This window comes from Rhinolophus sinicus, chromosome 13 (assembly GCF_057876585.1).
Source record: "Rhinolophus sinicus isolate RSI-liver-muscle chromosome 13, RSI-T2T, whole genome shotgun sequence".
NCBI lineage: Eukaryota > Metazoa > Chordata > Mammalia > Chiroptera > Rhinolophidae > Rhinolophus > Rhinolophus sinicus.
In genome coordinates this window covers 59924727-59951713 of record NC_142513.1, presented here as the reverse complement: position 1 = coordinate 59951713, position 26987 = coordinate 59924727, and the positions used below count along the sequence as shown (strand labels likewise).

The window sequence follows — 26987 nt, the reverse complement described above, 5'->3', positions numbered from 1 at the left end:
TCTTTGTACGTATTTCTGATTATTTCCTTATGAGAAACTTAGTATTGAAATTACTGCATCAAAATCATTTGTAAGACATTTTATTCATGCTGCAAAAAAGACTTCCTAGGAAGAAAGTATCAGTGTGCATTGCAGGATATAGAGCACTTAACTTACTGCATCCTTATGAAAGTAATTAAATTTTTAAAAAATCTCTGCTCATTGGACAAGTGAAAAAGAATTTTTTTTAAATTTGCAATTAATTACCAGTATGAATGAACAGTTTTAAATTTATGTTTCTGCTTCTATATATTACCTGTTGGTAGCTTTTACCCATTTATTGGGGTCTTAATTTTTTAATTGATTTTTGTGAGCCTTTTATTTATTGAAGATATTGTTCTATTGTCTTTTGTATTTGTTACAAGTTTTTTAGTGTAATGCTTATTTCACATTTTTATTAATAACATTTTTTAAATGTCTACAAGTTTTTTCAATTTATAATTTTTTAAGACTAATTTGTTTAATTGAGATAAAATTACATACAATGAAATGCACCAACCTTAAGTGCACGTATCAAAGAGTTTTAACAAATATATACTTAGTGATGTACATGATTTTAATTTTTATATATTCAAATTTTTTGGTGTCCTCCTCCAATGGTAACTGTTAGGAAAAAGCGAAAGACTTTGAAATTGACAAACAAAAAAAAGTTACTAGGTGTCTTATCTAGAATCCCCTTCCATGTTATCGTCTCTTGTCTTTGATCTATTTTACCAATCTGTAAATTGTAGAAAACTGATATTAATGAAAATTATTCTTGTCTATAGAAATGAAAATTAGTTGTGTCCGGTAGAATGCAACTGATTATTGCCCTGTGGTTAGATAACTTGCTTTTATTTATAAATTATTTTTTAGTGTTTACTTGCCTACTACGTATGTGTGTATGCGTGTGTGTGTCTGTGTGTGTGAATATTCTTTGAATTCTCTTGTGATGTCTTTCTTAGCTAGTCATGCTGCTGGTGGTTTAGACGCCATGCCTCAAGACCCATCTATTTCTTTTTGCTAGCAATGGACTAATAAACCCTTTCTTTAAAACAAAAAAAAAAGAGGGGCAGCCGATGGTTCAGTTGGTTAGAGCACGAGCTCTGAACAACAGGGTTGCCAGTTCAATTCCCGCCTGGGATGGTGGGCTGCACCCCCTCTAACTAAAGGTTGAAAACGGAGACTGGACTCGGAGCTGAGCTGCGCCCTCCACAACTAGATTGAAGGACAACTACTTGGAGCTGATGGGCCCTGGAGAAACACACTGTTCCCCAATATTCCCCAATAAAATTTATTTTTAAAAAAGATAGGAAAGCTATAATTAGTTCTCCTACTTAGAATAACATAAATATATTCACTTACGTTTCCAAATTTCCAATAAAACAAGATAGATTCCATGTATGTTAGTTTTTTGGTTTTTTTCCACCTCAGCTTCTTCTCAAGGCCTTAAACTTTGAGGAGCCAGTGAGCTGTTGGGTAGTTCCTGGAGGGCTAACACTATTTCCATTCATTTCTAGTAATACGTTCTCAGTCGACTCAAAACATTTGTGAAAGTAAGCAATTTCTCTAGCGATGTGAAAGTTTTTATACATATATAAGGGAATTGGCCTCAAGGAGGACAGGAGAAGGAAAAATCTCCAGGCTGGGAAGCTCGGGGCACTGAGGCCCAGATGTCTATGTCTCTCCTTGGTCTTTCCCACCTCCTTCCCACTCCCTAGGACAGTCAGGTGGCAGAACCCAGGACGATGGAGAGGAAAGAGATGGCAGTGGAGCTGGGGTGGGAGCTATGTTGGCTAGACAGGCCCCTCCGGCTAGGGAGTGTGGAGACTACTTTTATTTGCCTGGGAGTTGTAGAAGTAGATGGCAGGGAATCCCCTGCCAGCGTCCTCTAGCTGTGAACAGGTGTATTAACCAATGGAAAAGGGATATGCGTGGGAATTGTGATGCTAATGACAGGAAGCAGAACGTCTCTTTTCCACTAACGGCTTCTGCTTGGGGTTTCTTATGAGCAGTCTGATTTGGCCTGGAACCCGGCGGCGGCATTCACCATTCAGACTCTGGCCGCCCCCGGGTGGAAAGGACCGTGCCCAGCACGGTTCTAGCGACGAGCTGCTCCGCGCTCTGGAAGGGCTGGATGCCAGGCGCGCGAGACTCCGCCCTCGATACCCGGCTGCTCCGTGGTAGTCGGCTAAGACCAGGAGGCTCGCATCTGCAGAGCCCTCTCTGGGGGTGCAGACTTTGATCCCCCTTTCAGCTCCCGAGAGGCGGTTCCCGCAATCGAGTAGCTCGGGAATTGGGTTTAGCACTTGTCACCGATCAGAACTGAGCGTCCCGGGACTGAGTCATTTGAGGGCTTGCTCAGGACTACGTCTCCCAGACGGCGCCGCGGTGATTGATACCTTGATCAGCCTATGGATAGGGAAGACTTCTCGTCGCCGAAACTGAGAAGCCAATGGCAAGAGGACAGGGGCGGTGTTTTCCGGCGTCTGGCTGCCGAGCTCGGAGTCCCACCTGTGTGCCCACAGTCCTGTCACGAAACCCGGTGGGGTTCTGGGAGGGTCCGCCTCGGCCTGGCGGGCCGGGTGCGGCTCGGCGATGGAGGACGCTCCTTCCTGCTCCATCCCCGGCTGGGCCCTGGGGCGGTGAGTGATCCTGAGAAGGAGCGGCCGCCGCCCCGGCGCTGCTGAGGGGCGTGGAAGGGGCTCGCCTGTCGCCCCGATGCTGTCTGTACCCGGTCCCCCAATCCCGGCCCCCCGCTCGCCCTTCGGAGCCCGTGGGTCTGCTGAGGAGTGGGGAGAGGTAGCTGCGGTTTTCTTTGCCGTCGTGGGGATAGCTCACCCTCGTACCCATTTTCTTACTCCTCGGTGGTCGTCCCCGGGGCTCAGCCTCGCTTTGTGACCTTCTGACCGCCGCACCCCGATTAGGGCCTGCGGCACAGTGAGGGGGGAGAATGGGTGGCAGCCCTACCCTTGCGGTCATGTTCCTATTAATAAACCCAGCGACAAGCCGGTGGTGCTTCTCACAATGGCACTTAGTCACAGCACCTAGTGCTCTTGGTCCCTCGAGGTCACCTGTACAGGACAACGTAGGGCACAGGGTTTCTGTAACCAGGCTTAGAACTCTGTTCCCTCTCTCCCGCTGTCTCCTGCAGGTGGACCCTGCTGCTGTGTTTTATAATGGATGTGGAAATAACATTTATGCTCAAAACTCAGTACGATTTTCACTTCCTAATGACATAATTTTTGTTTGTGAAGGTCTCAAACCAGAGATGAAATATGTCGCTACGGTTTGTAGATCCTTAAAAAATCAATGCTTTATAAGTGACCAATAGCAATGTATGTAAATGGATAAATGTTTCCATGAAGTGTTTGTGTGTGTATTCTAGAAGTGCTTTGATTGGTGAGACAAAGATGTGAAAGAGTAAAACTTCCTCGCTCCAATCCGGTCCATCCTTGACTGAAATGTAGAATTTTTTATTATCAGACTCAGTGGCTGACTTGTACCTACTTCTGTTGGAAACTCTTTAGCGAGATGGGGGATGAGGACGATGACTTACATTTCTTTGTGACTCCTCATGCCTTACAGCATGTTACTGAGTAAATTACTCATTCATCCAGTAATCTGACCATCTTCCCCAAAATAATTTTTTCATAATACTGGTGTCAATTTTATTCATGTGTTTTTTTTGTGGGTTTTGTTTTGTGCTTATCCCCACTGTTTCACTTAGTTTTACAGCTTATCCATCCTTTTTTTTTTTTTTTTTTAACCCATGTCTTCTAAGTCTCATTTCTGACTCCATGAAACCTTGAAATAGAATGGTACCCAGGGAAGTTCCCTTTAGGGTTCTGCTTGGTCTGTCACTTGAAGTTGACACCAAATCTACAAGCCAAGAAAAGTCAGCTGTCCTCATAACTAATATGAGTATAATTAAATCCACAATTCCTAGCTTGCTGAGGAAAAATCAGTTGGAGAGAATCCAAAGCTTTCCAGAAACCCGTTATACCTGCACACTCTGTCTTTTATTTATCTCGTCCATCATGGAAAATATATTCCTCAGACAGTTAGTGTGTTCAAAGATAGGGTTCTGCTGGTGTGTTTGGGAGACCCAGGCCTCTCTTGGTAATGGGAAAGTCGGCCAAGGCAAGGATTATGTAAAAGCAGAATGGGGAAAGCAAACCCTTTGTGGTTGACAGAATTGACCTCAGAGCTATCCTAGTCATGGGGGGTTTTGTTTGGTGGCCGTGGTGGCTGTCTGTTGGTTTTCAGACCATGGTGAGAATATCCAGAGAGCTATTGATGCGAACTGCAGTCTCTTGCTTTAGGACCTGATGGCCTCAATGATGTGGCTGGGGACTTCTGGGAAGAGTGGGTTACCTGGACACTGCTTAGAGAATCCTCTTCAGGGATACCGCCCAGCACAGATAGAAGACTGGGCTCTCAAGGGGTAAGCATGCTACTCTCTGTTAGATTTAGGGTGGATATTTTGAGAGGGCCCAAGTTTGAGTGGTCTCTGGGAATGTTGGTCTCCTGGAGCTCCAGATCGCTGAGAGAATAACTGTCGCCTCCCTGGCTGAAAAAGAAGGGCTTCCGTTTTTATGGCACTTGTGATTTGCAGATGTCTTTTCTGGCTGATGATATTTATTGTCTTGTTAATACCTCATCATAACCCTTTGATGTGTGTATTATCTTCCCCTTTTTCCTGCTCATGACACTGAGACTCAAAGTTAAGGGCCAGAGGTGACAGTCCCACTCAGGTCTTTGTGGAAAAGGGAGAGAATATATACAGAAGTAATACCGAGGGTGCCAAAAAAATGTACGCACATTTTAAGAAAGGAAAACACTGTGTTAAAATTGTAATAATATATACCAATAACAAAAGATGAATACAAGTCACGTGTATGCATTTTTTTGGCACCCCTGGTATATACTCATTGAAGAAAGAGACAAGAAAAATTAAAACAAAAGTCATCATTCCATCACTGAAGAGTTACTATCCTTCCATATATAGAATTAAAAGCATAATATATAACATAAATATACAATTTTAAAACAAGCATATATATAATTAGAAAAAAAATTGGGGGCAGCTGGTTAGCTCAGTTGGTTAGAGCGCAGTGCTCTTAACAACAAGTTTGCCTGTTTGATCCCCACATGGGCCACTGTGAGCTGCGCCCTCCACAACTAGATTGAAACAACTACTTGACTTGGAGCTGATGGGTCCTGGAAAAACACACTTAAATAAATAAAAGTTAAAACAAAATTGGGATCATACTGTACATTTAGTTGTACATCCCACTTTCAGCAACAAATATCTTTCTGTACACTGAAAATATTGAGTATTACAATTTTAGTACAGTTTTCCTTTCTTAAAATGTGTATACATTTTTTTTGGCACCCTCTGTATATATTTTTAATGGGAGGAAAGGGCTTTTTTTTCCTCTGCCTCTTGGGGAGATCACCCTCTTTTATCCCTTCAGTATGGCTGCCCTTTTAATGAGACCAAACCCATTAGAGCTTCTCTGGGTGTTCTCTTCCACCTAGGGAAGGAGGAGGGCTTAGATTTTGGCCAGGCCATGTGTGATTGGCTCAGAGTAACATCCTATGTTTATCTTCCTGTGTAGCATTTCTAGACCAAATGTAATCTCCCAGCTGGAACAGAAAAAAGAGCCATGGATCCTACCACTCCAAAATTTTGAGGCAAGGACGTTCCTGAGGGAAAGTCACACAGGTGAGATGTGAACGTCACATGGTGGGAGAAGAATTTGGAATGCTGCCCTAGACTTTTGTTCTTACTGATAGAAGTTTAAGTTTGACCTCTTGGACAGTCAGTCATTGACCAAATAAAGGCTCTTTTTAAGTAAGCATTTTCCTTTTGGGTTGGATATAACATCTTAGAAAGGAGTTTACCAATTTTGACATACGTGGCCTACTCTTGAAGGATCTAAAGGTCACCTCAAGATTCTCCTGGCCATCCTAAAATAAAAAAAGGGTTTAGGAATTCATGTTTTTTGAAAACTCAATGAACTTCAATAAACTTTTCACTTTGTGAAAACCAAAGTAGTCAAATTAAGTATAGCCTGTTGCAAAAACACCGATTTTAATCCTTCGTGCTGCTCTCTGATGTTCGTTCCTGAAAACAGATAGCTTTATTCTCTGTTACTTCTGTGAATTTTTCAGACTTCAACACTCAGGTGGAAAAACTCAATCGGGACATTTCTGAGCCAGCAGAACAGTGTGGAACATCCTCAGAAACGGCCAACAGAGCTATTGCTCAGACTCCCAGCTGGGGAGGAAGCTGGGAGAGGGGCCTGGAATTAGAGGGACAGCATGACACCCTCCCAGGAGAGGGCCATCAGGAGCCCTTTTCACAGGACAAGGACTTAAACAATCTCCTGGATGGATACGTAGGAAAGAAGGCTGTGTGTGCAGAATGTGGAAAAAGCTTTAACCAGAGTTCCTATCTCATCAGACACCTAAGGACCCACACTGGCGAGAGGCCTTATAAATGCATCGAGTGTGGAAAAGGCTTCAAACAGAGTTCAGACCTTGTCACCCATCGCAGGACACACACAGGAGAGAAACCCTACCAATGCAGTGGATGTGAGAAAAAATTCAGCGACAGCTCAACGCTCATCAAACATCAGAGAACCCACACAGGTGAGAGACCTTACGAGTGTCCAGAGTGTGGGAAGACTTTTGGGCGGAAGCCACACCTCGTAATGCACCAAAGGACCCACACAGGAGAGAAGCCCTACACGTGCCTCGAATGTCATAAAAGCTTTAGTCGAAGCTCAAATTTCATCACCCATCAGAGGACCCACACGGGAGTGAAGCCTTATGGGTGTAAGGAATGTGGGGAGAGTTTTAGCCAGAGCTCAGATTTGATTAAGCACCAACGAACCCACACAGGAGAACGGCCCTTTAAGTGCCCAGAGTGTGGGAAGGGCTTTCGGGATAGTTCTCATTTTGTAGCTCACATGAGTACTCACTCAGGAGAAAGGCCTTTCACTTGTCCTTACTGCCACAAAAGTTTCAGTCAGAGCTCACATCTGGTCACGCACCAGAGAACACACACAGGTGAGAGGCCTTTTAAGTGCGACAACTGTGGAAAAGGTTTCGCTGACAGCTCTGCCCTCATTAAGCACCAAAGAATCCACACGGGAGAAAGACCCTATAAATGTGGCGAGTGTGGGAAGAGCTTCAATCAGAGTTCCCACTTCATGACTCATCAACGAATCCACTTAGGAGACAGGCCCTATCGATGTCCTGAATGTGGCAAAAGCTTCAATCAGCGTTCCCATTTCCTAACACACCAGAGAACACACTCCGGAGAAAAACCTTTTCATTGTAGTAAATGTGACAAGAGCTTCCGTCAGAAAGCACATCTTTTATGCCATCAAAACACTCATTTGATTTAGGAAATAATTTATAGTGGATCTCCTGCCCCCTTCCAAATTTCCATTCCTGCCGTCTTAGAGTGTCCCAAATAGGGAAAAACCTGAACCTGGGCAGTCAGTGGCTCAGGTTGGGGCCTAATCTGTTCTCTCTCTCTCTCTCTCTCTCTCTCTCTCTCTCTCTTATTTTTCTATGTATTAATGGTGAGGATAAACCTATAGCATCCAAATAATGTTCTGAACACAAAAGGCATTCCTTCAGGATGTTTGACTAACTCTTAGGGAAACAGGAGTTTATCGGTTACTAAAAGAGAAGTGAGATTGATGTGACCTAAAGAACTCATTTAAGCCGCCTAGTACAGTGCCTGACACAAAGTGGGTGCCCAGTAACTGAATGGTCTCATTATTGTTATAATGATTAATATTTGAGATCTTATATAAAGCCCTCAATATAGTGCCTGGCCTTTAAAAGACACTCATACAAGGTTGGTTGCTTATATCAGCCTTCTTTCTCAGTAAGGGATTTATGAGTGCAGACCTACAAGCCCAGGACTTTCAAGAACTTAGGTTGGTTCTAGAAGATTTGGGGTGTGAACCCACAGATTTGAAAAAACAGAAAACACTCTCCCAACCCAGTGCTATGCAGGCATTAGTCACCGGATGTCTCATTGCCTGCCATGCCAAGGCAGAATTATCCTAGAGGATGCTTGCCGTCTTGTGACTTAGAGGCTGAAAGAATTTCAGAAGCTCTTTGTACAGCAGTGGCTGAGCTTTGCTGCCATCTGCATAGAAAATATCCGGTGACAAACAAGCCAGAGGGACCTGGAGGAGGGCTAACGTTGTGGAAGCAAAATGCCTGAGAATGTTAAAATGATATTACAGGGACCCTTCCTGGCATTCAGCTGAAGGGCACAACTCTTGTTTTCTAATTTGCTGGGTCATTGGCCCTTTAGTTTTAAGTTAGTGCAGCTCTCTCATCCTTTTAGGGTCATTCGTTTTACGCCCTAGTACATGCCTATATTTAATTGAAATACACTGAGGAAGGGCAGCGTGTGGGAAAGAACACTGACTTCATTGAGAAGGTGAGGTGTTTGAGTCCTGGCCCCGACACTTAATTTGGCCAGACTTCCACTGCCTCTCAGGCCCTCCCCTACCTACCTGGCAAGGTTGGAAGGGCTTAATACATACATATACGGAGGCGCACAAGCACATAAGCACTTTGTTGTTAAACTATACGGTGTAATATCTCTAAAGCGTAATGTGATAGTTTTGTTGCTAATGTCTTCTTTCCAAGGAACTCTGGCTAATAATTCTCCAGATGGCTCATTTTCTCTCGTAATGAGGGACTTCTTTTTTTTTTGCCTGTTAAAAACCGAAGGCCTGAAAATGCCAAACGATTCATTATGAGTCACATAAGTTAACAGAAAAGCCAGCATTTGGCTGCAGGTCTCTGCTTCGGCAAACATGGAACAGACCGGCTCTGGGATTTGTTGATGCCTCTGAGACCCTGCAGGACTGACGGACCCGTCTTCTATCCAGCAAACCCAGCAAACCCGTCTTAATTTGGAAGTGATGGAGGGATGGCGCCTGAGTCCCCGGGAGCTTTACAGGATCCTGGGCTGGGGGTCCTTGATCCTCGAGGAATAAGACAGGACAGGTAAGGGCAGATGCAAGGGGTGAAAGGGGCTAAGGAGGGAGTTGGGTGTCTAACACTCTAGAAAGAACAGTGGTTGCCTAGCGGTTTTTCCTTTCAAGCCTTCCTGTGGTAATACAGACTAAATTGTAGTCTGTAATACAGACTAATTGTAGTTCTAATTGTAGTTCGTTCTCTTCCATTTTACGGAATGCCTTCTTTAACTAATGGGGCGCAGAGCTCAGCTGATAATCTAAGCTCTTTCTTGGGCAGAGTAATTAGATAATTAGATAAATCTGCTAACCCAGCGCAGTGGTTCTCAGAATGTGAACCCAGACCAGTAGCATTAGCATCTGGGAACTTGTTAGAAATGCAGATTCTAAGTCCCCGCCTCAGACTTACTGAATCAGAAACTCTGGGGGTAATACACATGAACTCCAGGGGCACCGTCTCTCCAGGAGTGGACGTGTTTTGGCCACGGGGAGGATGTGGCAAGAGCCAGTACGGAGTTGAGTATGAGATCCCTCCGAAGAGGCATTCTGAGACTTTTGCACTGGATTAATGTAAAACGTCCTGGAAGAATGTCCCGCAAGTGGGAGCCAGTTAGAGGACCTAAAGGGGCATGGAGCTACATTATGAGCACAGGCAGGCAAACCCCCAAACCCAACTGGAATGTACTGTAAGCTCATTGTCTGATTGAGTCTACATTTAGGAGGCAGGACGTGGAAGCAGCACAGAACCAGGGGTTAGAAGACCCAGCTTCCGGTTTGGGTGTCATTACTCACTAGCCAACCGTCTTTGGACAGGCCAGTTCATCACTCCAGGTTTCAGTCTACCTGTTAAATCAGAAAAATATCCCTCTGTGTCTAACACTTGACAAATCTGGGGCTCTCACAGACCCCCGTACTCCAGCGCTGAAATTAGCTTGTAACAGAAATTGAGTCTTTTTCTACCACCTGTTTTTCATCTTGTATACCTACAAAAGCGTCTATCCTGTGAGATGTGAGCTCTTGAGGGGCAATGTGTGACTTGCTTTGTGGCTCTGCCACCTCTCCCCACCCCCTGGCCATGAGCCAGGACTACCTAAATGGTATTGGTGAGAGTAGAGGGAACTGATTTACCATATTTTCTCTTTGTAACTGGGCCATCAGCTTCTTGCTCACGCTGCACACCTCCTCTTTTTCACTTCAAAATTCATGTCATCACCAAGCCCTGTCAGTTACCTCTCAGACCTGCCATCTCCACTGCCACTCTCTAGTCCCAAATGACCACCATCTCTTACCTGAATTTCTGCAGTGGCCTCCTAACTGAATCCCAGATTTTATTTTCACTCTAATTCTTCTCACAGAAGGCGGAGTGGAGTGATCTTTAAAAATCCTGACTGTAATCCCATCGCCTAGGTGCTTAAAACCAGCAGCGCCCATTGCTTGTAGGGTAACGACCCAAATCTTTAAGCAAGTTACAAGGCTCTCCCCCAGTTTTACCCACACACCACCCAGCCTCTTGGTTTTTTTTTTTGGTTTTTTTTTTTTTTTTTTTTAAGATTTTTATTGGGGAAGGGGAACAGGACTTTATTCGGGAACAGTGTCTACTTCCAGGACTATTTTTCCAAGTCAAGTTGTTGTCCTTTCAATCTTAGTTGTGGAGGGCGCAGCTCAGCTCCAGGTCCAGGGGCCACTGCTAGTTGCAGGGGGCCTAGCCCACCATCCCTTGCGGGAATCGAACCGGCAACCTTGTGGTTGAGAGCCCACTGGCCCATGTGGGAATCGAACTGGCAGCCTTCGGAGTTAGGATCACGGAGCTCCAACCGCCTGAGCCACCGGGACGGCCCCAGCCCAGCCTCTTGTGATACCACCTTTCCTCTCACACTGTGCTTCAGCCCACCTGCGCGCTTTCTGTTCCTTGATCACACCAGGGCCATGTATGCCTTGGAGCCTTGGTGCTAACTGTTTCCTCTGCCCAGAATGTTCCTCACCCAGGGCATTACTGAGGCTGCTTGTCAACCAGGTTTCCGCTTAAAACTCTCCTCCTTTCAGAGACTTTCCCTGATCCATCCCATCTAAGTTAATCCTTCACCCCACCAGTCCCTGTCTTATTATCCTCTTTTTTTTCATCCAAGTCCTTATACCTGGCTGACATTTTCTTGTTTACTTAGATAGGAGGGAACCATTTCTCTTGTTTACAATTCTTTCCTGGCACCTAAAACAATGCCTGGCACATAGTATGTGCTCAGTAAATGTTCATTGGCTGGATTAATGCGTGCATGCTTGTCAGACTCCCACTAACATGTAGTTATTCTCAGAGCTATCGTGTCTAGGCTCCTAGACCTTGACTCTCAAGGGTCTCTTAATTTCTGAATTAACATTTAAAGGCCTCTTCTTCCCATTCAACAACCATTTACTTTTAATGCCACTTAACACATGCTCTTTCTTCTTGAAATTCCATGTTCCCCTGGTGGCCGTCAGATGGTTCTTCTGTATTTCTGGCTACTCCTTGTCAAGTGCTTTCCCTGGGTCCCCTTCTTCCCCTCACATGTGCCTCACCACCATCACCCTAACATTCTGACCCTTGACCCTTTACCTTTCTTCTTCTTTCCTGTTCTGCACCCTAATCTTATGACGTCAACCATCATCTCTCAGAACATGGGTCTAGCTCAGCCTCACTACTGAAATTCATACGTACAAGGCCAGCTGCTTTGGTGGACCCTCCGCAAGGATGACCTGTTGCTTCCCAAACTCAGAATCCCCAAATTATAGTCAGCATCTCCTCCCAAAGCATCCATCCTGACATTTCTCTTTCTACAAATGACTCTGGCATTCTCCTACTGTGTTTCCCTGAAAATAAGACCTACCCAGACCATCAGCTCTAATGCATCTTTTGGAGCAAAAATTAGTATAAGACCCAATCTAATCTAATCTAATCTAATCTAATATCTAATCTAATATAAGACTGGGTCTTTTTAAATTGTAAAAGCAACACGTGCTTTCTGTACATTTTTCAAAAACAAAAAAGATACAGAAGTGCCTAAAGTAACAAAACAATGGCAATGCCTGTCTCCTCCTCATTCCTCCCGTCTCACTCCCCAGATCTCCGTTCTGTAACAGCCTGGCCTGTCAAGTCCCGGTCAGCTCTTCCTTTCCATCCCCACTGCCGTCATCTGGATTAAAGGATGGTTTCCCATCTGATCTCCTTGACTTTCCCTGTTAATTCAAATATTTATTGAGCGCCTACTTCACACCAAGACCTACACCAGACCCTGGAGGTACAAAGACAAATAAGACAGTGAAAGAGGGCCGCATTTAAGAGCTTTGGACTCTGGGCAAGTTACTTACTCTCTCTGACCCTTATTTCCTTATCTGTAAAATGAGGCTAATTCCAGTCCCTTCTTCATGCGGTTGGGTGCGGATTAATGAGACAATACATAGAAAACTTCATACAGTACCTGGTGTATTGTATCTGCTCCATAAATCTCAATGACAATAATGAGAATGATAGGGCCGGCCCGGTGGCTCAGGCGGTTAGAGCTCCATGCTCCTAACTCCAAAGGCTGCTGGTTCGATTCCCACATGGGCCAGTGGGCTCTCAACCACAAGGTTGCCAGTTCGATTCCTCGACTCCCGCACGGGATGGTGGGCAGCGCCCCCTGCAACTAAAATTGAACACAGCACTTTGAGCTGAGCTGCTGCTGAGCTCCTAGATGGCCCAGTGGGTTGGAGTGTGTCCTCTCAACCACAAGGTTGCTGGTTTGACTCCCGCAAGGGATGGTGGGCTGCGCCCCCTGCAACTAGAAATGGCAACTGGACCTGGAGCTGAGCTGTGCCCTCCACAACTAAGACTGAAAGGACAACAACTTGACTTGGAAAAAAGGCCTGGAAGTGCACACTGTTCCCCAATAAAGTCCTGTTCCCCTGCCCCAGTAAAATCTTAAAAAAAAAAAAAATAATGAGAATGATAATCTTTGTCTTGAGAACATTTTGAGGAATAGGGATTATGTACATGAAGAAAGATGGGGAACTGGTTTTGGAAAAGGGGAGACAAGCAATTTAACTGAAATTAGAAGGTAAAGAGTTGGGAGACCAAGGGGTAAGAACGTGGACGTTGTCCTCTGTGAATATGTCTCAAAGTCTGAGCCAAGGGCCACCTGCTTTCATAGTCTTACCTGGGTGCTTGTTCAACATGCAGGTCTAAGGGCCCCACCTCTGACTGAGTTGGTAAATTCACATATTGGAAAAATCGCCTTCAGGGAAAATGAACAAACTTCAGTTATATGCATCAACACAGATAAGCCTCAAAAACTGAATATTGAGTGCGAAAAAGAAGACAGGAAAATATACGAGGAAAGGTCAAAATGCAATCAAGATAAAAATAGGCACAACTAAACGCTATATTACTTGAGCAACAAGAACCCAATATAAACTGTCCTGAAAGCAAAGGATTTATCAAGTTCAGGGTAGAGGTTAACGGCAATAGGGGAGAAGAATGCTAAGTTTCCATTTCCTAATCTGGGTGCTGAGAATACAGGGTTTTAAAAATTATTCTTTAACATGCATTATTTATATACTCTTTATTTACTTCACAAGAAAAAAAAATCAAAAAGGACATAGGAAAACAGAACACTCTTCCAGAGACTGACCTTTTCCACTTAAATCTCATAAAGTTGAATTATACTAAGGGAAAAAAAAGACAATTCAAGTGCCCGGTCCTGAACAGACAGCAGACTAATCCCTTCCAGTCTTTCTCAATCACACACACACACACACACACACACACCTTCTCATTTTTCCTTCAGCTAAGAAACAAACCTTCCCCTTATATAGTACAAATAAATGTCCAGAAGATTGCAGGCCCACCCTTCTATAATCAGCCAAACTTGGACCTCCCGTGTGAATGCAGGATCCCTGCTACATGAACAATGCACTTGTGAACACTTTTTTTTCCTCCCTGAAAAAAATGTTTCCTCAATTTAGATTATTTCCACAGGGTGTGAACATTTTTATGGCTCTTGATATTTGCTGCCAAATCGTTTTCTGAGTGAACTGTAGCAGTTTACAACACTACCAGCAGTAAATAAATGGATACCAACTTCACCACACCCTCTTCCTTGAAAAAGTTTTGCTAATTTGATAGGATTCTTACATATTGTTTTTGTTTGCATTTCTTTGATTAGCAGTGAAACTGAACATTTTTTCACGTTAGCTTCTTTCTTGTATATCTTCTGTGTGTCATGTGTGCACTGAGAGTATAGGATTGGAATAAAAAAACTTGACTTTTTGGCTTCAAAAAAGTCAAACTTACTTTATTTCCTGCTCCCTTCTTTTCCCCTCACTGCTTTTTTATTTTTTCACTTCATAAGTAATACATGTTCATTTTAGAAATGTCAGGGAATACAATTAAGCAAACAAAAAAAAAAGTAAAATCACCTATTATCCCACCTTCCAGAGGTAACTACCACCATTTATTGTACCTCCTTTTAAACATTTTCTCTAACAAAATATAAATATATCACCTAACCTTTCTGAGCCTGTTTCCTCATCTATGAAAAAAAATGAGAATACTTGTCTCCCAAGTTGATAACTAAAAGAGCTGGTGTATATGAAAGTGATTTATGAAGTTCAGGGTGTTATATAAAAAGAAGTTGCTGCCCTTCTGACATAAAATACCTTTACTTTGCTAAACAGAATGATGACGCTGGTTCCCTGATCAAGCCTGCCCTCTCCAGTACAATTTCTTCTCTCTAGAATGACTTCCTGCCTCAGTTCTTCATACTGACTGAACAGGTATCCACTCTATTTTTTTAAAAAAATTCAATATGTAAGATATACAAAAGGTATAGAGGGTAGTGCAAAGAACAATCATGTACCTACCACAGAGCTTAAGAAATAAAATTTTGTCAACTGAAAAGAAATCTTTTTACTGATATACTTAAAGGTTCCTGTGAACGCCTCCCCAGTTGCAGCCTCTTCCCCAACCCATATTCCCCTCTCCTGAGTTTGGTATTTCTCATTCCTATGATTTTACATTTATTTATGCATTCTCTCTCTTTCTATATGTTTATAGAGAGATATTGATATGGATTCCCTAAGCAATGTATGACATTGATTTGCATAGGCTTGTTTAAACTGTATACGAATGGGTATCAAGGTAAATATTCTATATTTCCCCCCTCAATATTACGTTTATGCGAGTCACTCATGTCAGTACATGCAGTTGTACTTCGTTCATTTCCTTGCTTTAATATTCACTACATAATCAAACCACAGTTTATCTGTTTTCCTGATGATGGCCATTTAGATTATTTCTGGGTTTTGTCATCACAGGCATTTCTGTGATGAACATTTTGGTTTTCTCCTTGTGTACATGTGTAGGAGTTTCTCTGGGTGTATATACCTGGGAATGGAATTCTGAGGCTATAGGTTAAGTGTATCTTGCATATTTGCAAAGTATTCTCCTAGGTAGTTGTACTAATTTCTATCCTCATCAGTAGTGTATAAGTATTCCCTTCACTATTTCTTCCTTGTCAACTCTTAGTTTTGTCAGACTTTAAATTGTTTCCAATCTGATTGGCATGGATGACATTGCACTGCGATTTTAATATGCATCTCTGATTAGCAGGGAAGTTGAACAACTTTTACAAGTTTATCGGTTGTTCATGTTGCCTCCTCAGGGAATTCTGTGTTCATAAAGTACCCATTCTTCAAAGCCCTTTTAAAACACTCCCGCTTTATGAAATATTTCCAGATCTCCTCCATTAAACTGATGGAATCTCCTTTGGATGTCTATAACCCTTTCTACATCTTGGGTTACACTTACTTTTTATTTCATCTTGGACAGTCAATTGGGTATTTGTCTAAAGGGCAGGGACTATGTTTAACTCAACTTTATGCCCTCGCTAGTACCTAGTGCAAAGCCAACATTTAATAAATCTTTGTTGAGTCAAATCATACCCCTCCCCTGATTATAAAATCCTACAGAAGAGAGTTGACTCTCCTTAATGAGAATTTAAGACCCTTACATGGGCTCTGGCATCAACTTTCCCTGTCCTCTCTCGTCTCCTGATATGACCCTGCCTTCTGCCCCAGATACTAGATTCTTTGTCCACAATGAGGTCCTAGTCTGCAAATGTTTGGCTTTTCTCCCTGCAGCTAGGATGGCAAGTCAATCCCACCTGTTTTAGCTGCCCATCAGATTCTTTAAGAGACATTCTAAGGATCCTAAAGCCAGAAGCTTGCTTTTATTATTGAGCAGGGCTTTTCCTCTTTATCTGTCATTTGCGTACTAAGTACAGGTTAGCCATTATGACTAGTAACCCATTGTCATCCTGTAGATGTTTAAATGCATGCCATGAGAGAACCCAGCCCATGCAGGCTCGTCTCAGGATCCAGTCCTGTGAAGGAGTCTGGTGTTCTTTCCCCACCTGCCTCTCTTTTTGCATACTTTGATCTGGCTCATGGTTCCTAACTATGTCTCTTGATGGGTCCTTATATCCATCCTTGAGTCTGCACTAGTGCCTATGGTCTATTCTAACCCCAGCCCAGAAACTAATGCCCCAACTCCATTCTGTGCTGACTTCCCAGCTTCCTCCCACAACTTCCTGGAGGATCTAGGGAAGAATCTGTTTCTAAGCTCGTTAAAGTCATTTAAGTCATTGACAATCAAGTTAGTTGCTGTTGTAGAACTGAGATCCCTGTTTCCTTTCCGGCTCTGGCCAGGTGGTCACTGTCAGCTACTCAAGGCTGCTCTCAGGTCGTTTCCATGTGGTCTCCTCCTTCTTTAAAACCAGCAATGAATGGCCCGTCGAAGTCTCTTTGACTTCTGCTACCAGCTAGGGAAAACTTTCTTTTAAAGGGCTCATGTGATTATCTGAATAGTCTCCCGATCTTAAAGTCAACTGATTAGTAACCTTAATTACATTGGCAAGATCCCTTCCAAACAGTACCTAGACTGGTATTCGATGGAATAACCAAGGATTGGAAATCTTGGGCAGCCATCTGAGAATTGTGCCTACCGCAGCATAGCACAGTCCCCTGCAAAGCTATCCCTTAAGGTCCTTGACATTTGATCTTCATGAGTGTTGAGAAGCTGTCGCCTTTTTTACACGACGCAGATATCCAAACTTATCCCTATATACTCTCATACAAGACAAGCGATCAAGTGAGTCAGAATGTTACTATGTGTCCTAGGGAATCCATCCTTCCAGAAAATTTCTACATGAACTATATAAAAAACAAATTTAAAAATTCCAACAGTAAGGATGGTACATTGTTAACTATTCACTCTGAGTTTATTTACCAAAATTTCTGTCTTTGAGGTATTAATGGCCTGTCTGGGCAGATGGTAAATAACTACAGGTAAATAACTACCGTGGTACCTCGGTTTTCGAACGTCTCCGTTGACAAACATTTTGGTTTACGAACGCTGTAAACCCAGAAGTAAATGCTTCAGTTTTCGAACACAACTCAGAAGTCGAACATGTCACACGGCTTCCGCTGAGTGCAGGATCCTGAGGCGTAGCTGTCGGCTGTTTTTGAACGTTTCAGAACTCGTGGATTATGTTCGAAAACCGAGGTACCACTGTAATTCTAATTCAATGAGCTAAGTGCCAGATAAGGTCACACACTTCCTGGAATTGAAGACACCTTTGATTGTGGGATACAGCATCACATTCTAACAGCTTTCTGGACATTAAGAATATCCTCTCAAATGTATATGTTTAAAAAATCTTGATTGACAGTAGCAGACATTTATCACTGGAATTACTTCCTAGCCTCTTTAACTCAATGTTGGAGCCCAGCATTTTGTGAAGAGTCTAACTTTATTGGGATCCACTCAGCCATTTGTAAAATGTGAATCTGTCATCAGTTCTAACTCTGAAAGTTCTTTAACCTTTTCTGAGAATTTAGTTAAACTCACACATCTGCAAGCAATGACAATTGTTACTTTTTCATGGACTTCTGTCTCTGTCTCTATCTGGTATCTGGCTAGTTCCTTTTAATACTGATTTCAGAAATATTCTTTTTTTATTTTTTATTTTTTATTAAATTTATTGGGGTGACAATTGTTAGTAAAATTACATAGATTTCAGGTGTACAATTCTGTATTACATCATCTATAAATCCCATTGTGTGTTCATCACCCAGAGTCAGTTCTCCTTCCATCACCATATATTTGATCCCCCTTACCTTCATCTCCCACCCCCCACCCGCCACCCCCCAGAATTATTCAAATGTGAACAAAAGTGGGGCTTATTTTTGAAGAGGTATGGTTTCTAAAATGCTACTGGGAAATAAATGAGGAAGTGAATAATTTAGCTTGGGGAAGGAGGTGACATTTGAGTTGAGTCTGGGAAGTTGAGTAGGAATTTCCCAGGTAGATAAGAGGCTAAAAGATATTCCAGGACCAAAGAAACCTCTATTTTGGTGCTTATCTGAAGCTATCCTGTTAATATTACTCCATTCCTGTGAGTCTGTAAATTTTCAGGTCATGAACCAATTCTATCTCCCCAAATTATTTCTCCTTTTGATTTTTATTTATTTTTTTTATTTTTATTTTTTAAAGATTTTATTGGGGAAGGGGGACAGGACTTTATTGGGGAACAGTGTGTACTTTCAGGACTTTTTTCTAAGTCAAGTTGTTGTCCTTTCAGTCTTAGTTGTGGAAGGCACAGCTCAGCTCCAGGTCCAGTTGCCATTTCTAGTTGCAGGGGGCACAGCGCTGCCCACCATCCCTTGTGGGAGTCAAACCAGCAACCTTGTGGTTGAGAGGACACACTCCAACCCACTGAGCCATCTAGGAGCTCAGCAGCAGCTCAGCTCAAAGTGCCGTGTTCAATCTTAGTTGCAGGGGGCGCTGCCCACCATCCCGTGCGGGAGTCGAGGAATCGAACTGGCAACCTTGTGGTTGAGAGCCCACTGGCTCATGTGGGAATCGAACCGGCAGCCTTTGGAGTTAGGGGCATGGAGCTCTAACCGCCTGAGCCACCGGGCCGGCCCCTGATTTTTATTTTTTCATTTCATATTTACCAACTTTATATTTATAGTTAACCTACAAAATATTATTTTGAGTAGCTCATTGTAGAAAACTTGGAGAAAGAAAATAAACCCCGCACAAATCCACTATAAGTCCACCACCTGGAGAAACTACTGTTAATATATTGATGTATATGCTTCAAGACTTTTTTCTATTCATATGTGCATCTATATCTATATACTTTTAGAGCAAAAAGTGCTATCATATATATGTGTTAGTTCATAATTTGTTATTTTCATTTAACCATCATCTTAGAAGTATTGATTGTTGTTTGCCGACCCAACCACTGGAGGAAGTAATGCTCAGCTCACAGTTTTCTACGGCTGTATCTCCTACCACAGAGATCACCCAGGGAGTGAAACGATGAGCTGGGCCAATCAAATGGCACGAGGTTATGGAATTGGGCAACTGAGATTATCCTCAATGGAGCTGATGGTGTAAGGATGCTATGGCTTTGACTTAAGGCTATGGCAAGCCAAATAGAAACCAGGGTTTTGGGGGAGCAGAAAAAAATTGAAATGGAAAAAGAAGTCAAAGAGAAGAGGGTAGAGCAGACCCATGGAGAAGCAAAGATGCCCAGAGGGACAAACAGACAAATCCAATGCCCTCAATCTTTCATTCGACCTGTTTTTTGTTGCCCCGGTTCCAGTCCATATGCATCTTTAATATAAATGCTTTTCTTTTGGCCTTTTTTCCTCTAGAGGTAAAACAGGTGGGTCTCTATTCCTTGTAACCATTTAACCTGACTAGAACCACACATTGTCACTGTTATCACTGTATGTCATTCCATTGTGTGGATGTGCCATCACTGATTTAAAAATCCAGTGATGGGTGTTTAAGACATTTCCAAGGACCATCTTCATCACTAATTTTTGCACTTTACAAAACAATTTCATTATGATCAATTCTAACAGGTGGAATTCCTTATTTGAAGGACAGCTACATAATGCTAAGTTGGACATCAGAAAGCTTGCGTCAATTTACAGCCCACCAGCAGGGCACGGCAGGGGTTGCTTTTGCAGCCCTTTGCCAATAATATCAATGAACAAAACAAGACAAAACAAACAAACAAAAAAGACGTTGCTACTCTGACAGGCGAGATGTGGTAGGCGGCCAGTTATGATCTTAATATGCATTTCTCTGAATCTTGTGTTTACTGACCAGACATGAGGGCTTTATCGTTAGAGGGACCTGGGTTTGTGTTCCAGCTCTGCCTCTTGCTGTGTGGCTTCAGTTGAATTACTTAGTTCTCCGTTTTCTCATCTCTAAATTGGAGATGATAATAGTTCTTATTTTATAGGATTACTACAAGGCTCAGATAAGAAAATAAACACAAAACATTTAGGCCAGTAAGCCTCAGTACACTTCAGTTACTGTACCTATGAAGAATGACTTAATTTGTGACCATCAGATAAAGCTATGTGAGATATCTGAAACTCACTGGGATGTTGATTTAAACACCTGTTAGAATTGTATGGTTCTAGGAGTAAGAAAGAATGCAAAAGCCCAATAGGTTCATAACCTTTATCATTAGAGAGGAAATACATTTACCTATTTGGCTAGCACTCATTACAAAGGTCTTTAGAATTAAAATAAAAACATATGTACATATCTTAAAAGCCAAGAAATATGAAATAAAATCAAAAGATAAACTGTGTAGGTAGGATTTGCAGGTTTCTAAGAGGAGTCAGAGGATGAGGCAATGAAAGATATAAAAGACATTTGGGACACTGAGAAGAATGGCTCTGAAAGTCTGCATCTCTAGGACTTGTCTGGTAGAAACCGCTGATCAAAAGTAATCTGAGGGCCGGCCCGGTGGCTCAGGTGGTTAGAGCTCCATACTCCTAACTCTGAAGGCTGCCGATTCGATTCCCACATGGGCCAGTGGGCTGTCAACCACAAGGTTGCCGAGTTCAACTCCTCGACTCCCGCAAGGGATGGTGGGCAGTGCCCCCTGCAACTAAGATTGAACACGGCACCTTGAGCTGAGCTGCTGCTGAGCTCCCAGATGGCTCAGTTGGTTGGAGTGCGTCCTCTCCAACCACAAGGTTGACGGTTCTACTCCCACAAGGAATGGTGGGCTGTGCCCCCTGCAACTAGCAACGGCAACTGGACCTGGAGCTGCGCTGTGCCCCCTACAACTAAGACTGAAAGGACAACAACTTGAAGCTGAACGGCACCCTCCACAATTGAGATTGAAAGGACAACAACTTGACTTGGAAAAAAGGCCTGGAAGTACACACTGTTCCCCAATAAAGTCCTGTTCCCCTTCCCCAATAAAATCTTAAAAAACAACAACATGGTGATGGAAGGAGAATTGATTCTGGGTGGTGAACACACAATGGGATTTATAGATGATGTAATACAGAATTGTACACCTGAAATCTATGTAATTTTACTAACAATTGTCACCCCAATAAATTTAAAACAAACAAACAAACACAAAAAGTAATCTGAATTGCCCAGGTTGGAAACTGTCTTTCTTAACAGCTGTCTTTCAACTCAGAGAATCTTTAGAATTAAGTATAGCACAGCTTAATAAGGTAAGAACTATGGGATTAATATGCTTGGGTTAAGAAGAAATATGTGCATATTTTACATTTTATACACTTGCAATGTTTAAGAAATTTGGCTTATTAGAGTTACAGCCCTATAACTCTTATTTTAAATGTATATTTGAGTTAGTTTTAGACAAGATTTTCAGTTGAAATCTTGATAAGTTTACACATGGAACTGGCCCATCTAACAAACTTTAGATTCATTATATTTGTAAGTTTATCTGATTTATAAGTATTATTAGGCCTTGAACATGTTCTAGGTCAAACAATTGAAGAAATTAAAAAGAAAAGCTATTTTACGTTTATAGACATGATTTTAAATGTTTGAAGATGTTGAATTAACTAAGCTTGTGAATTGAACCAAGAATTATTAAAAGTTTCTGAAAAGTGGTAAAATATACTAGACTTAACTGAACACTTCTATTAATAGAGAATACAGCAGGAGCAGGCTCAGCGTTGGACACATTCAAGTGTCTGCGGGATTCACAGATGAAAATGCCCATTACACAGTCAAAAATACTGAGTTGGGGCTTTGTGGAGACAGAACCCCAAAAAGCAGTTTCCAGGCTCTCAGCCTCACATAGAAAGGTGCTGGCTCAGGTAGTAAATGGCCATCAACTGTGATGGGATGGCCATCAGCTGTGGCTAGTTGGCCGTCAGCTGTAACCAGTGAGCCATTGGCTACTAATATAACTGCTGTGGCTACGCTAGCAGAAAGAGAAAAATGGGGGCTAGCAAGAAGATGGCGGCTGGGCTGGCAAGCGCGGATTGCTGTTAGGATGGCGGGTTGTGGACAGTGTGGATCCAGCCTCCAGTGAGACTATAGTGCGGCAAGCGAGAATATACTAGTATGACTCCCCTATCTATGGCTCCGTGGGTGTTCCTTTTTGGCCTCACCATGTCCTGCGTTCTAATGTGGGGAGCGGGACCAGAGACCCCGCCGGATGCCCGCCCCGAACGACAGGCTTCTACAGGTCTGGTCTGGAGGTACACAGATTTAGGGCTCGTCAGCAGTTTAAGGCGAGCATGGAAGTTACTCAGAAAGAGTGGACAAAGAAAAACCGGAGGAGGGCTGAGGACAGAATTCCGTCGAGTACCAATTATTTTAAGAGCAGCGCACAAGGTGCAAGGGGAAGCGCCATACCCAAAAGGGACAGAGTCCCCTACAAAGAAGAATTTGCAAAGATCAGTGGCAGGGACTCAAAGGGAAGGAAGTTTGGACCAGCACAGCTCTCCTGCTTCAGTCTTCGCTTCGCTTCTCAAGTACTAGGGGTTTGAGCAGTTCAAAACTGGCGAGTGCTGGCGAATCTAGGAGAGAACAGGCCAGACGGCGCTCCCTTATGGCAGTGTGGGTGCTGCTGGGTCAAACAGGAACAGGGTGGGCCACTTCAAAGGACGCCCTCCTAGAGCCCTTTGGTGCAGAGGAGTTTAGCTTGGCAGGCAGGGGAAGGGAGGGAGCCTACGGTTTTTATTTCAAGCCACCGACAATGGCAGTCCGTTCGAGGTGCGGACTGGCCAGCGGCCGGGGAGGTTAGGGTTCCAGGGCCCGGGTGGGCCTTCCTTGAGAGCAGAGCTGTACGTGAGCGCGGCCTCCGCCTCCTTCCTACCACCTCCTGAGGGCGTGGCGGACGGGGGCGTGGCTAAGGGCGGGGCCGGCTGGATCGAGCCCCGCCTCCTGCAGCTCCCGTCGGCGCGGCAGGGCGGGGCCGCAGGGCGGCGCCGGCGGCGCGGGGCGGGGCCTCGGCGACTTGGATAGCCCGCGCACTCTACAGCAGCTGCCGCTCTCGCCGCCCGCGCCTCTAAGGTCTCACCGCTTCCTTAGCAGAGACCTGGGCTTGTCCGCCATGTCCGCCACAGAAGAGGTTGACGGACTGGGAGTATCCCGGCCACACTATGGCTGTGAGTGCGGGGCTCCGCGGCGCGGGGGTTTCGGGGCTGGGCTCTCTGCCTCCCGGGCGCCGTTTTCCCGGGGGCTTGGCGGGGCGGGTGGGGCAGGGCGGCTGTCGGCCGCGCGGACCCGGAAGAGCCGGGGCGGCGGGCGGGAGGGGTGGCGGGCGTCGAGGCCCCCGTTCCGCGCCCCCGGCCTCCGATGCGGCGGGGGGGCATCCAGGCGGCCTTCTCGCTTTAGCTCAGGCGCTGAGGTTGGAGGGCCCCACCCAGCGCCGCCCGCCGCCCAACGAGACCGAGATTTTAGGGGACGGCCTAGGGTGAGGTGGCAGGAGGACTGTGCAGGGCGTGTTCCGAGGACCCGAGACTGGAGACCGGGGCTCTGCTCATGCTTGGTGGGGAGCGGCTGCCCTAGTGCTGCCGGCGAGCAAGACCCGGGGTCCAGACCTGCCCGGTCCCAGGCAATCCGAGGTGCGGCCCTGGGCAAGTCACTTCAGCTTTCTCGGGCTCAGTTCCCTCGCCAGGATTTCAAAGTTAAAAAAATGAAAAAAACACCAAAAAACAAAAACGCTCTGACTTCCTCATTTTCTGTAGCTGTCCCTGGGACGTCATTGACCTGCAGGCGAGATAGTTAACCGCTGGCCAAAGGAGAGCCCATTGGCCTCTCGAGGTTTTTCAGTTTTATTTTTTATCTGAGCATAATGTTCTGTTTTTAGGATAATTTCACTCATCAACAGTTATATGTGAGCTATTGTGTTCCATTTGTGAAATTAAAGGTGAGTTAGACCAGGCCCTGCCTTCAAAGAACGTTTTAATCAAAGAGACAGGTGCACAACTCAATGATAATAAGGTATAATAAAGATAAAAGATGGGTGAACTAACTTGGCATAAACAGTAGAGTGGGTGAGGAGACGGGCTTGGGGAAGGGAGGGGGCCCACAGGTAGTGATTTAAACAGAACCTTGAGATGTGTCAGGTTTGACAGGGCAGGGTGGGGCAAGAGATGTGACTGAAGAGGGAAGAGCATGAATTAAGGTATTAAACAGTAGAAAGGCACTGTGTGTTGGGAACTGAGTGGTGTGGAGTGCACAGTGGTGAGCAGAAGGGCAGGGAGAGGGAGAAGTGTTTCCAAAAGTAGTTGGGGCTAAATTGGGAAAGGTCTTGAATACCATTGGAAGGAATTAGTAATTTATTCCATACCTTGGGTGCCTAAGCAGGAGGTAGATTGCTTCAAGGTTAAGCTCACAGGTTTTTGAGATAGACTGCCTAGATTTGAATCCAGGCCTCACCACTTAGCTGTGGGGCTAAGATCACCCAGCCTCAATGTCCTCATCTGTATAATGGGAGTAATAACAGGATTGTTGTGGGGCTTCAATGAAAGAAGGCAAGTAAATGCTTAGCACAATTACTACCACTTAGTTCTTAATGACTGCTGGCTTTAGTTATTGATAAAAGAGGGAAACAATATGATCAGCTGTGTGTTTAGAAAGAGTCTGGCAGGTGGGCTAGGACAGACTTGGGCCAAAATCTCAAGTCATTATTTTTCAAGTTATGTTAAAATTTAGTGTTCATACTTTTTAAAAATGGTAAGATGAGTGTAGTTGAAACCCCACAGTTCCTGTTTTAGGAAAGTCATTGTAGAACACCTGGCTATCACACATTCATAAGTTACCCTGACTCTAAGTGGCTAGCAGACTTTGATTCTGTGGCATTCTTTTATCGCCCAGAAAGTTTACAGATTCTTGTGTTCATATTCTTTCTTTCATGTTTTAGCTGTCCTGGATAATGAGAGACTCACTGCGGAGGAGATGGATGAAAGGAGACGTCAGAATGTGGCTTACGAATACCTTTGTCATTTGGAAGAAGCAAAGAGGTAAAGATTGGCTGGCTGGAGAGAAGACTGGCAGTAGGGAGCTGATATGGTGTGAATACAGATGTGGCTGAGGGAGGCTGCCAGTTTGAAGGAATAAGTATAGGGAGGGCATTTGTTCATGGGAGCAAGTAGCCTTGATGGCAGTGTATCATGAAACACTGGTGGGCATTTCTGTATACTGGAAAATGTCCAGATTTGTGTTCAGTTTTATGCCTGTGGTACCTGTTTGGGTCACTACCAGCTATGGGAGAGGAGTAACATTTTTAGGGTTTGAAGTTATTGACTTTAATGTTCCACTGATTCTTCACTAGCTTTGATTTATGTATGAATTGAGTTCCTTCTCCCTTGGTAGTGCTATACCGTGTTTTGCTGAAAATAAGACCTAGCCGGGCAATCGGCTCTAATGCGTCTTTTGGCGCAAAAATTAATATAAGACCCAGTATTATATGACCCAATCTTATAGTAAAATAAGATGGTCTTATATTAGTTTTTGCTCCAAAAGACGCATTAGAGCCAATTGTCTGGCTAGTCTTATTTTCAGGGAAACACGGTAGGTATAGGTCCATCCATTTGGCACTATGCAAAGGCAGCGTCCTCTGCATTCTTTGTGAAGTGCAACTGCTGTTTTTCCTTTTCAGATGCTCCAAGACCTTGTGGTCTTATTCTTAGAATGTCGATTTGCTATCACTGGTTCACTTCTTTTGTTCTGGTACTGTGTTCCTTTGTAAAGTCCCAGGGTAGATAGATGTAATTACAGATCATGTATCCTATAAGTGAGCTCTGGTGGAAAAGACAGCAAGGGATAATGAAAGATATTTGTGATCATAGTCTAATGACAATCAAGGATGTTTCAAATGTTGCTAATAAAAGTTTAAAAAAAAATCTGAAAATATTCAAATGCTACAGGAAAGTCCAGAGAACAGTATAACAGACATCCATGTATTTCAGAACTAAAAAATGTTAGCCCTTTAGATCTTTCCCTTTCCTCTCAGAAAGAAACAAGTCACAGTCCCCTTTGTGTCCCTCCCTGGTCCCGTTTCCCTTCTTCCTGTCCCTGGGGCTATCACTAATATGCATTTGGTATGTCCTCTTGAATCTGGGCTTCTTTTCTGAGCTTGAGCTCTTCCAGGAGACTGGGGGCGAGGTGGAGTGGAGTAGGCTTAGTGATGCTTTAGGAGGGGAGGATGATAACTTTTGTTTTTCTAAATGGAAAGTTAGACAGCAGGAAATGAATATGTTATTAGAAAAGAGGATGGTTCTCATACAGAGTTTGTAAGGGCCCCGTGAACAAAAATGTGAAGTCCTCTGCTACTCAAATTGTAGGCTAGATCTAGTGTTGGAAGATCAGAGAATTTGAAAGCTGCAGCTGGTCTGAGAGACCAGGTTGTGCTCTGTGAAGCACTGGTATATCTGTTGAGGTGACCTGGAGATGAGTGGGAAGAGCCTCAACTCACCTTGCTTCCACCATCCAAAGCAGTTCTGCTTTTTTTAAATATTGGGTTTCTACAGTAAAATTGCCATGTTACAGAGGGTATCTTGATTAACACCCCTTTGCCACCACTAATCTAGTTCAACCATCTCGTTTCAATGAGGAAA

The 26987-nt window shown here is 43.9% G+C and overlaps 2 protein-coding genes across 5 annotated transcripts in view; both read left to right on the top strand.

The window, feature by feature from the left end:
* Positions 1–2508: 2508 nt before the first annotated feature.
* Positions 2509–8835, top strand: ZNF774 (zinc finger protein 774). Of its 3 annotated transcripts, XM_088789467.1 has the most exons (5): positions 2538–2820; positions 4344–4465; positions 5643–5749; positions 6199–6678; positions 8710–8835. In XM_088789467.1, the coding sequence occupies exons 1-5, from the start codon at positions 2740–2742 to the stop codon at positions 8820–8822; spliced, it is 903 nt and encodes a 300-aa protein (XP_088645593.1). In that variant the 5' UTR covers positions 2538–2739; the 3' UTR covers positions 8823–8835. The 3 variants fall into 3 exon arrangements, with proteins under 3 accessions (XP_074173684.2, XP_088645593.1, XP_074173683.2); XM_074317583.2 differs by lacking the exon at positions 8710–8835 and having other exon boundaries at positions 2509–2663; positions 6199–7458; XM_074317582.2 differs by lacking the exon at positions 8710–8835 and having other exon boundaries at positions 6199–7458.
* Positions 8836–9031: 196 nt separating this feature from the next.
* IQGAP1 (IQ motif containing GTPase activating protein 1) overlaps positions 9032–26987 on the top strand; it is a 97297-nt gene continuing 79341 nt past the window's right edge. Inside the window, exons 1-3 of one of the 2 annotated variants that reach the window (XM_088789454.1) lie at positions 9032–9072; positions 14727–14825; positions 25292–25391. In XM_088789454.1, coding sequence (XP_088645580.1) covers positions 25327–25391 — 65 coding nt within the window. In that variant the 5' untranslated portion in view covers positions 9032–9072; positions 14727–14825; positions 25292–25326. Of the gene's footprint in view, positions 9073–14726; positions 14826–23372; positions 23532–25291; positions 25392–26987 lie in introns of those variants that run through there. The other variant, XM_019716106.3, reaches the window with a different exon arrangement.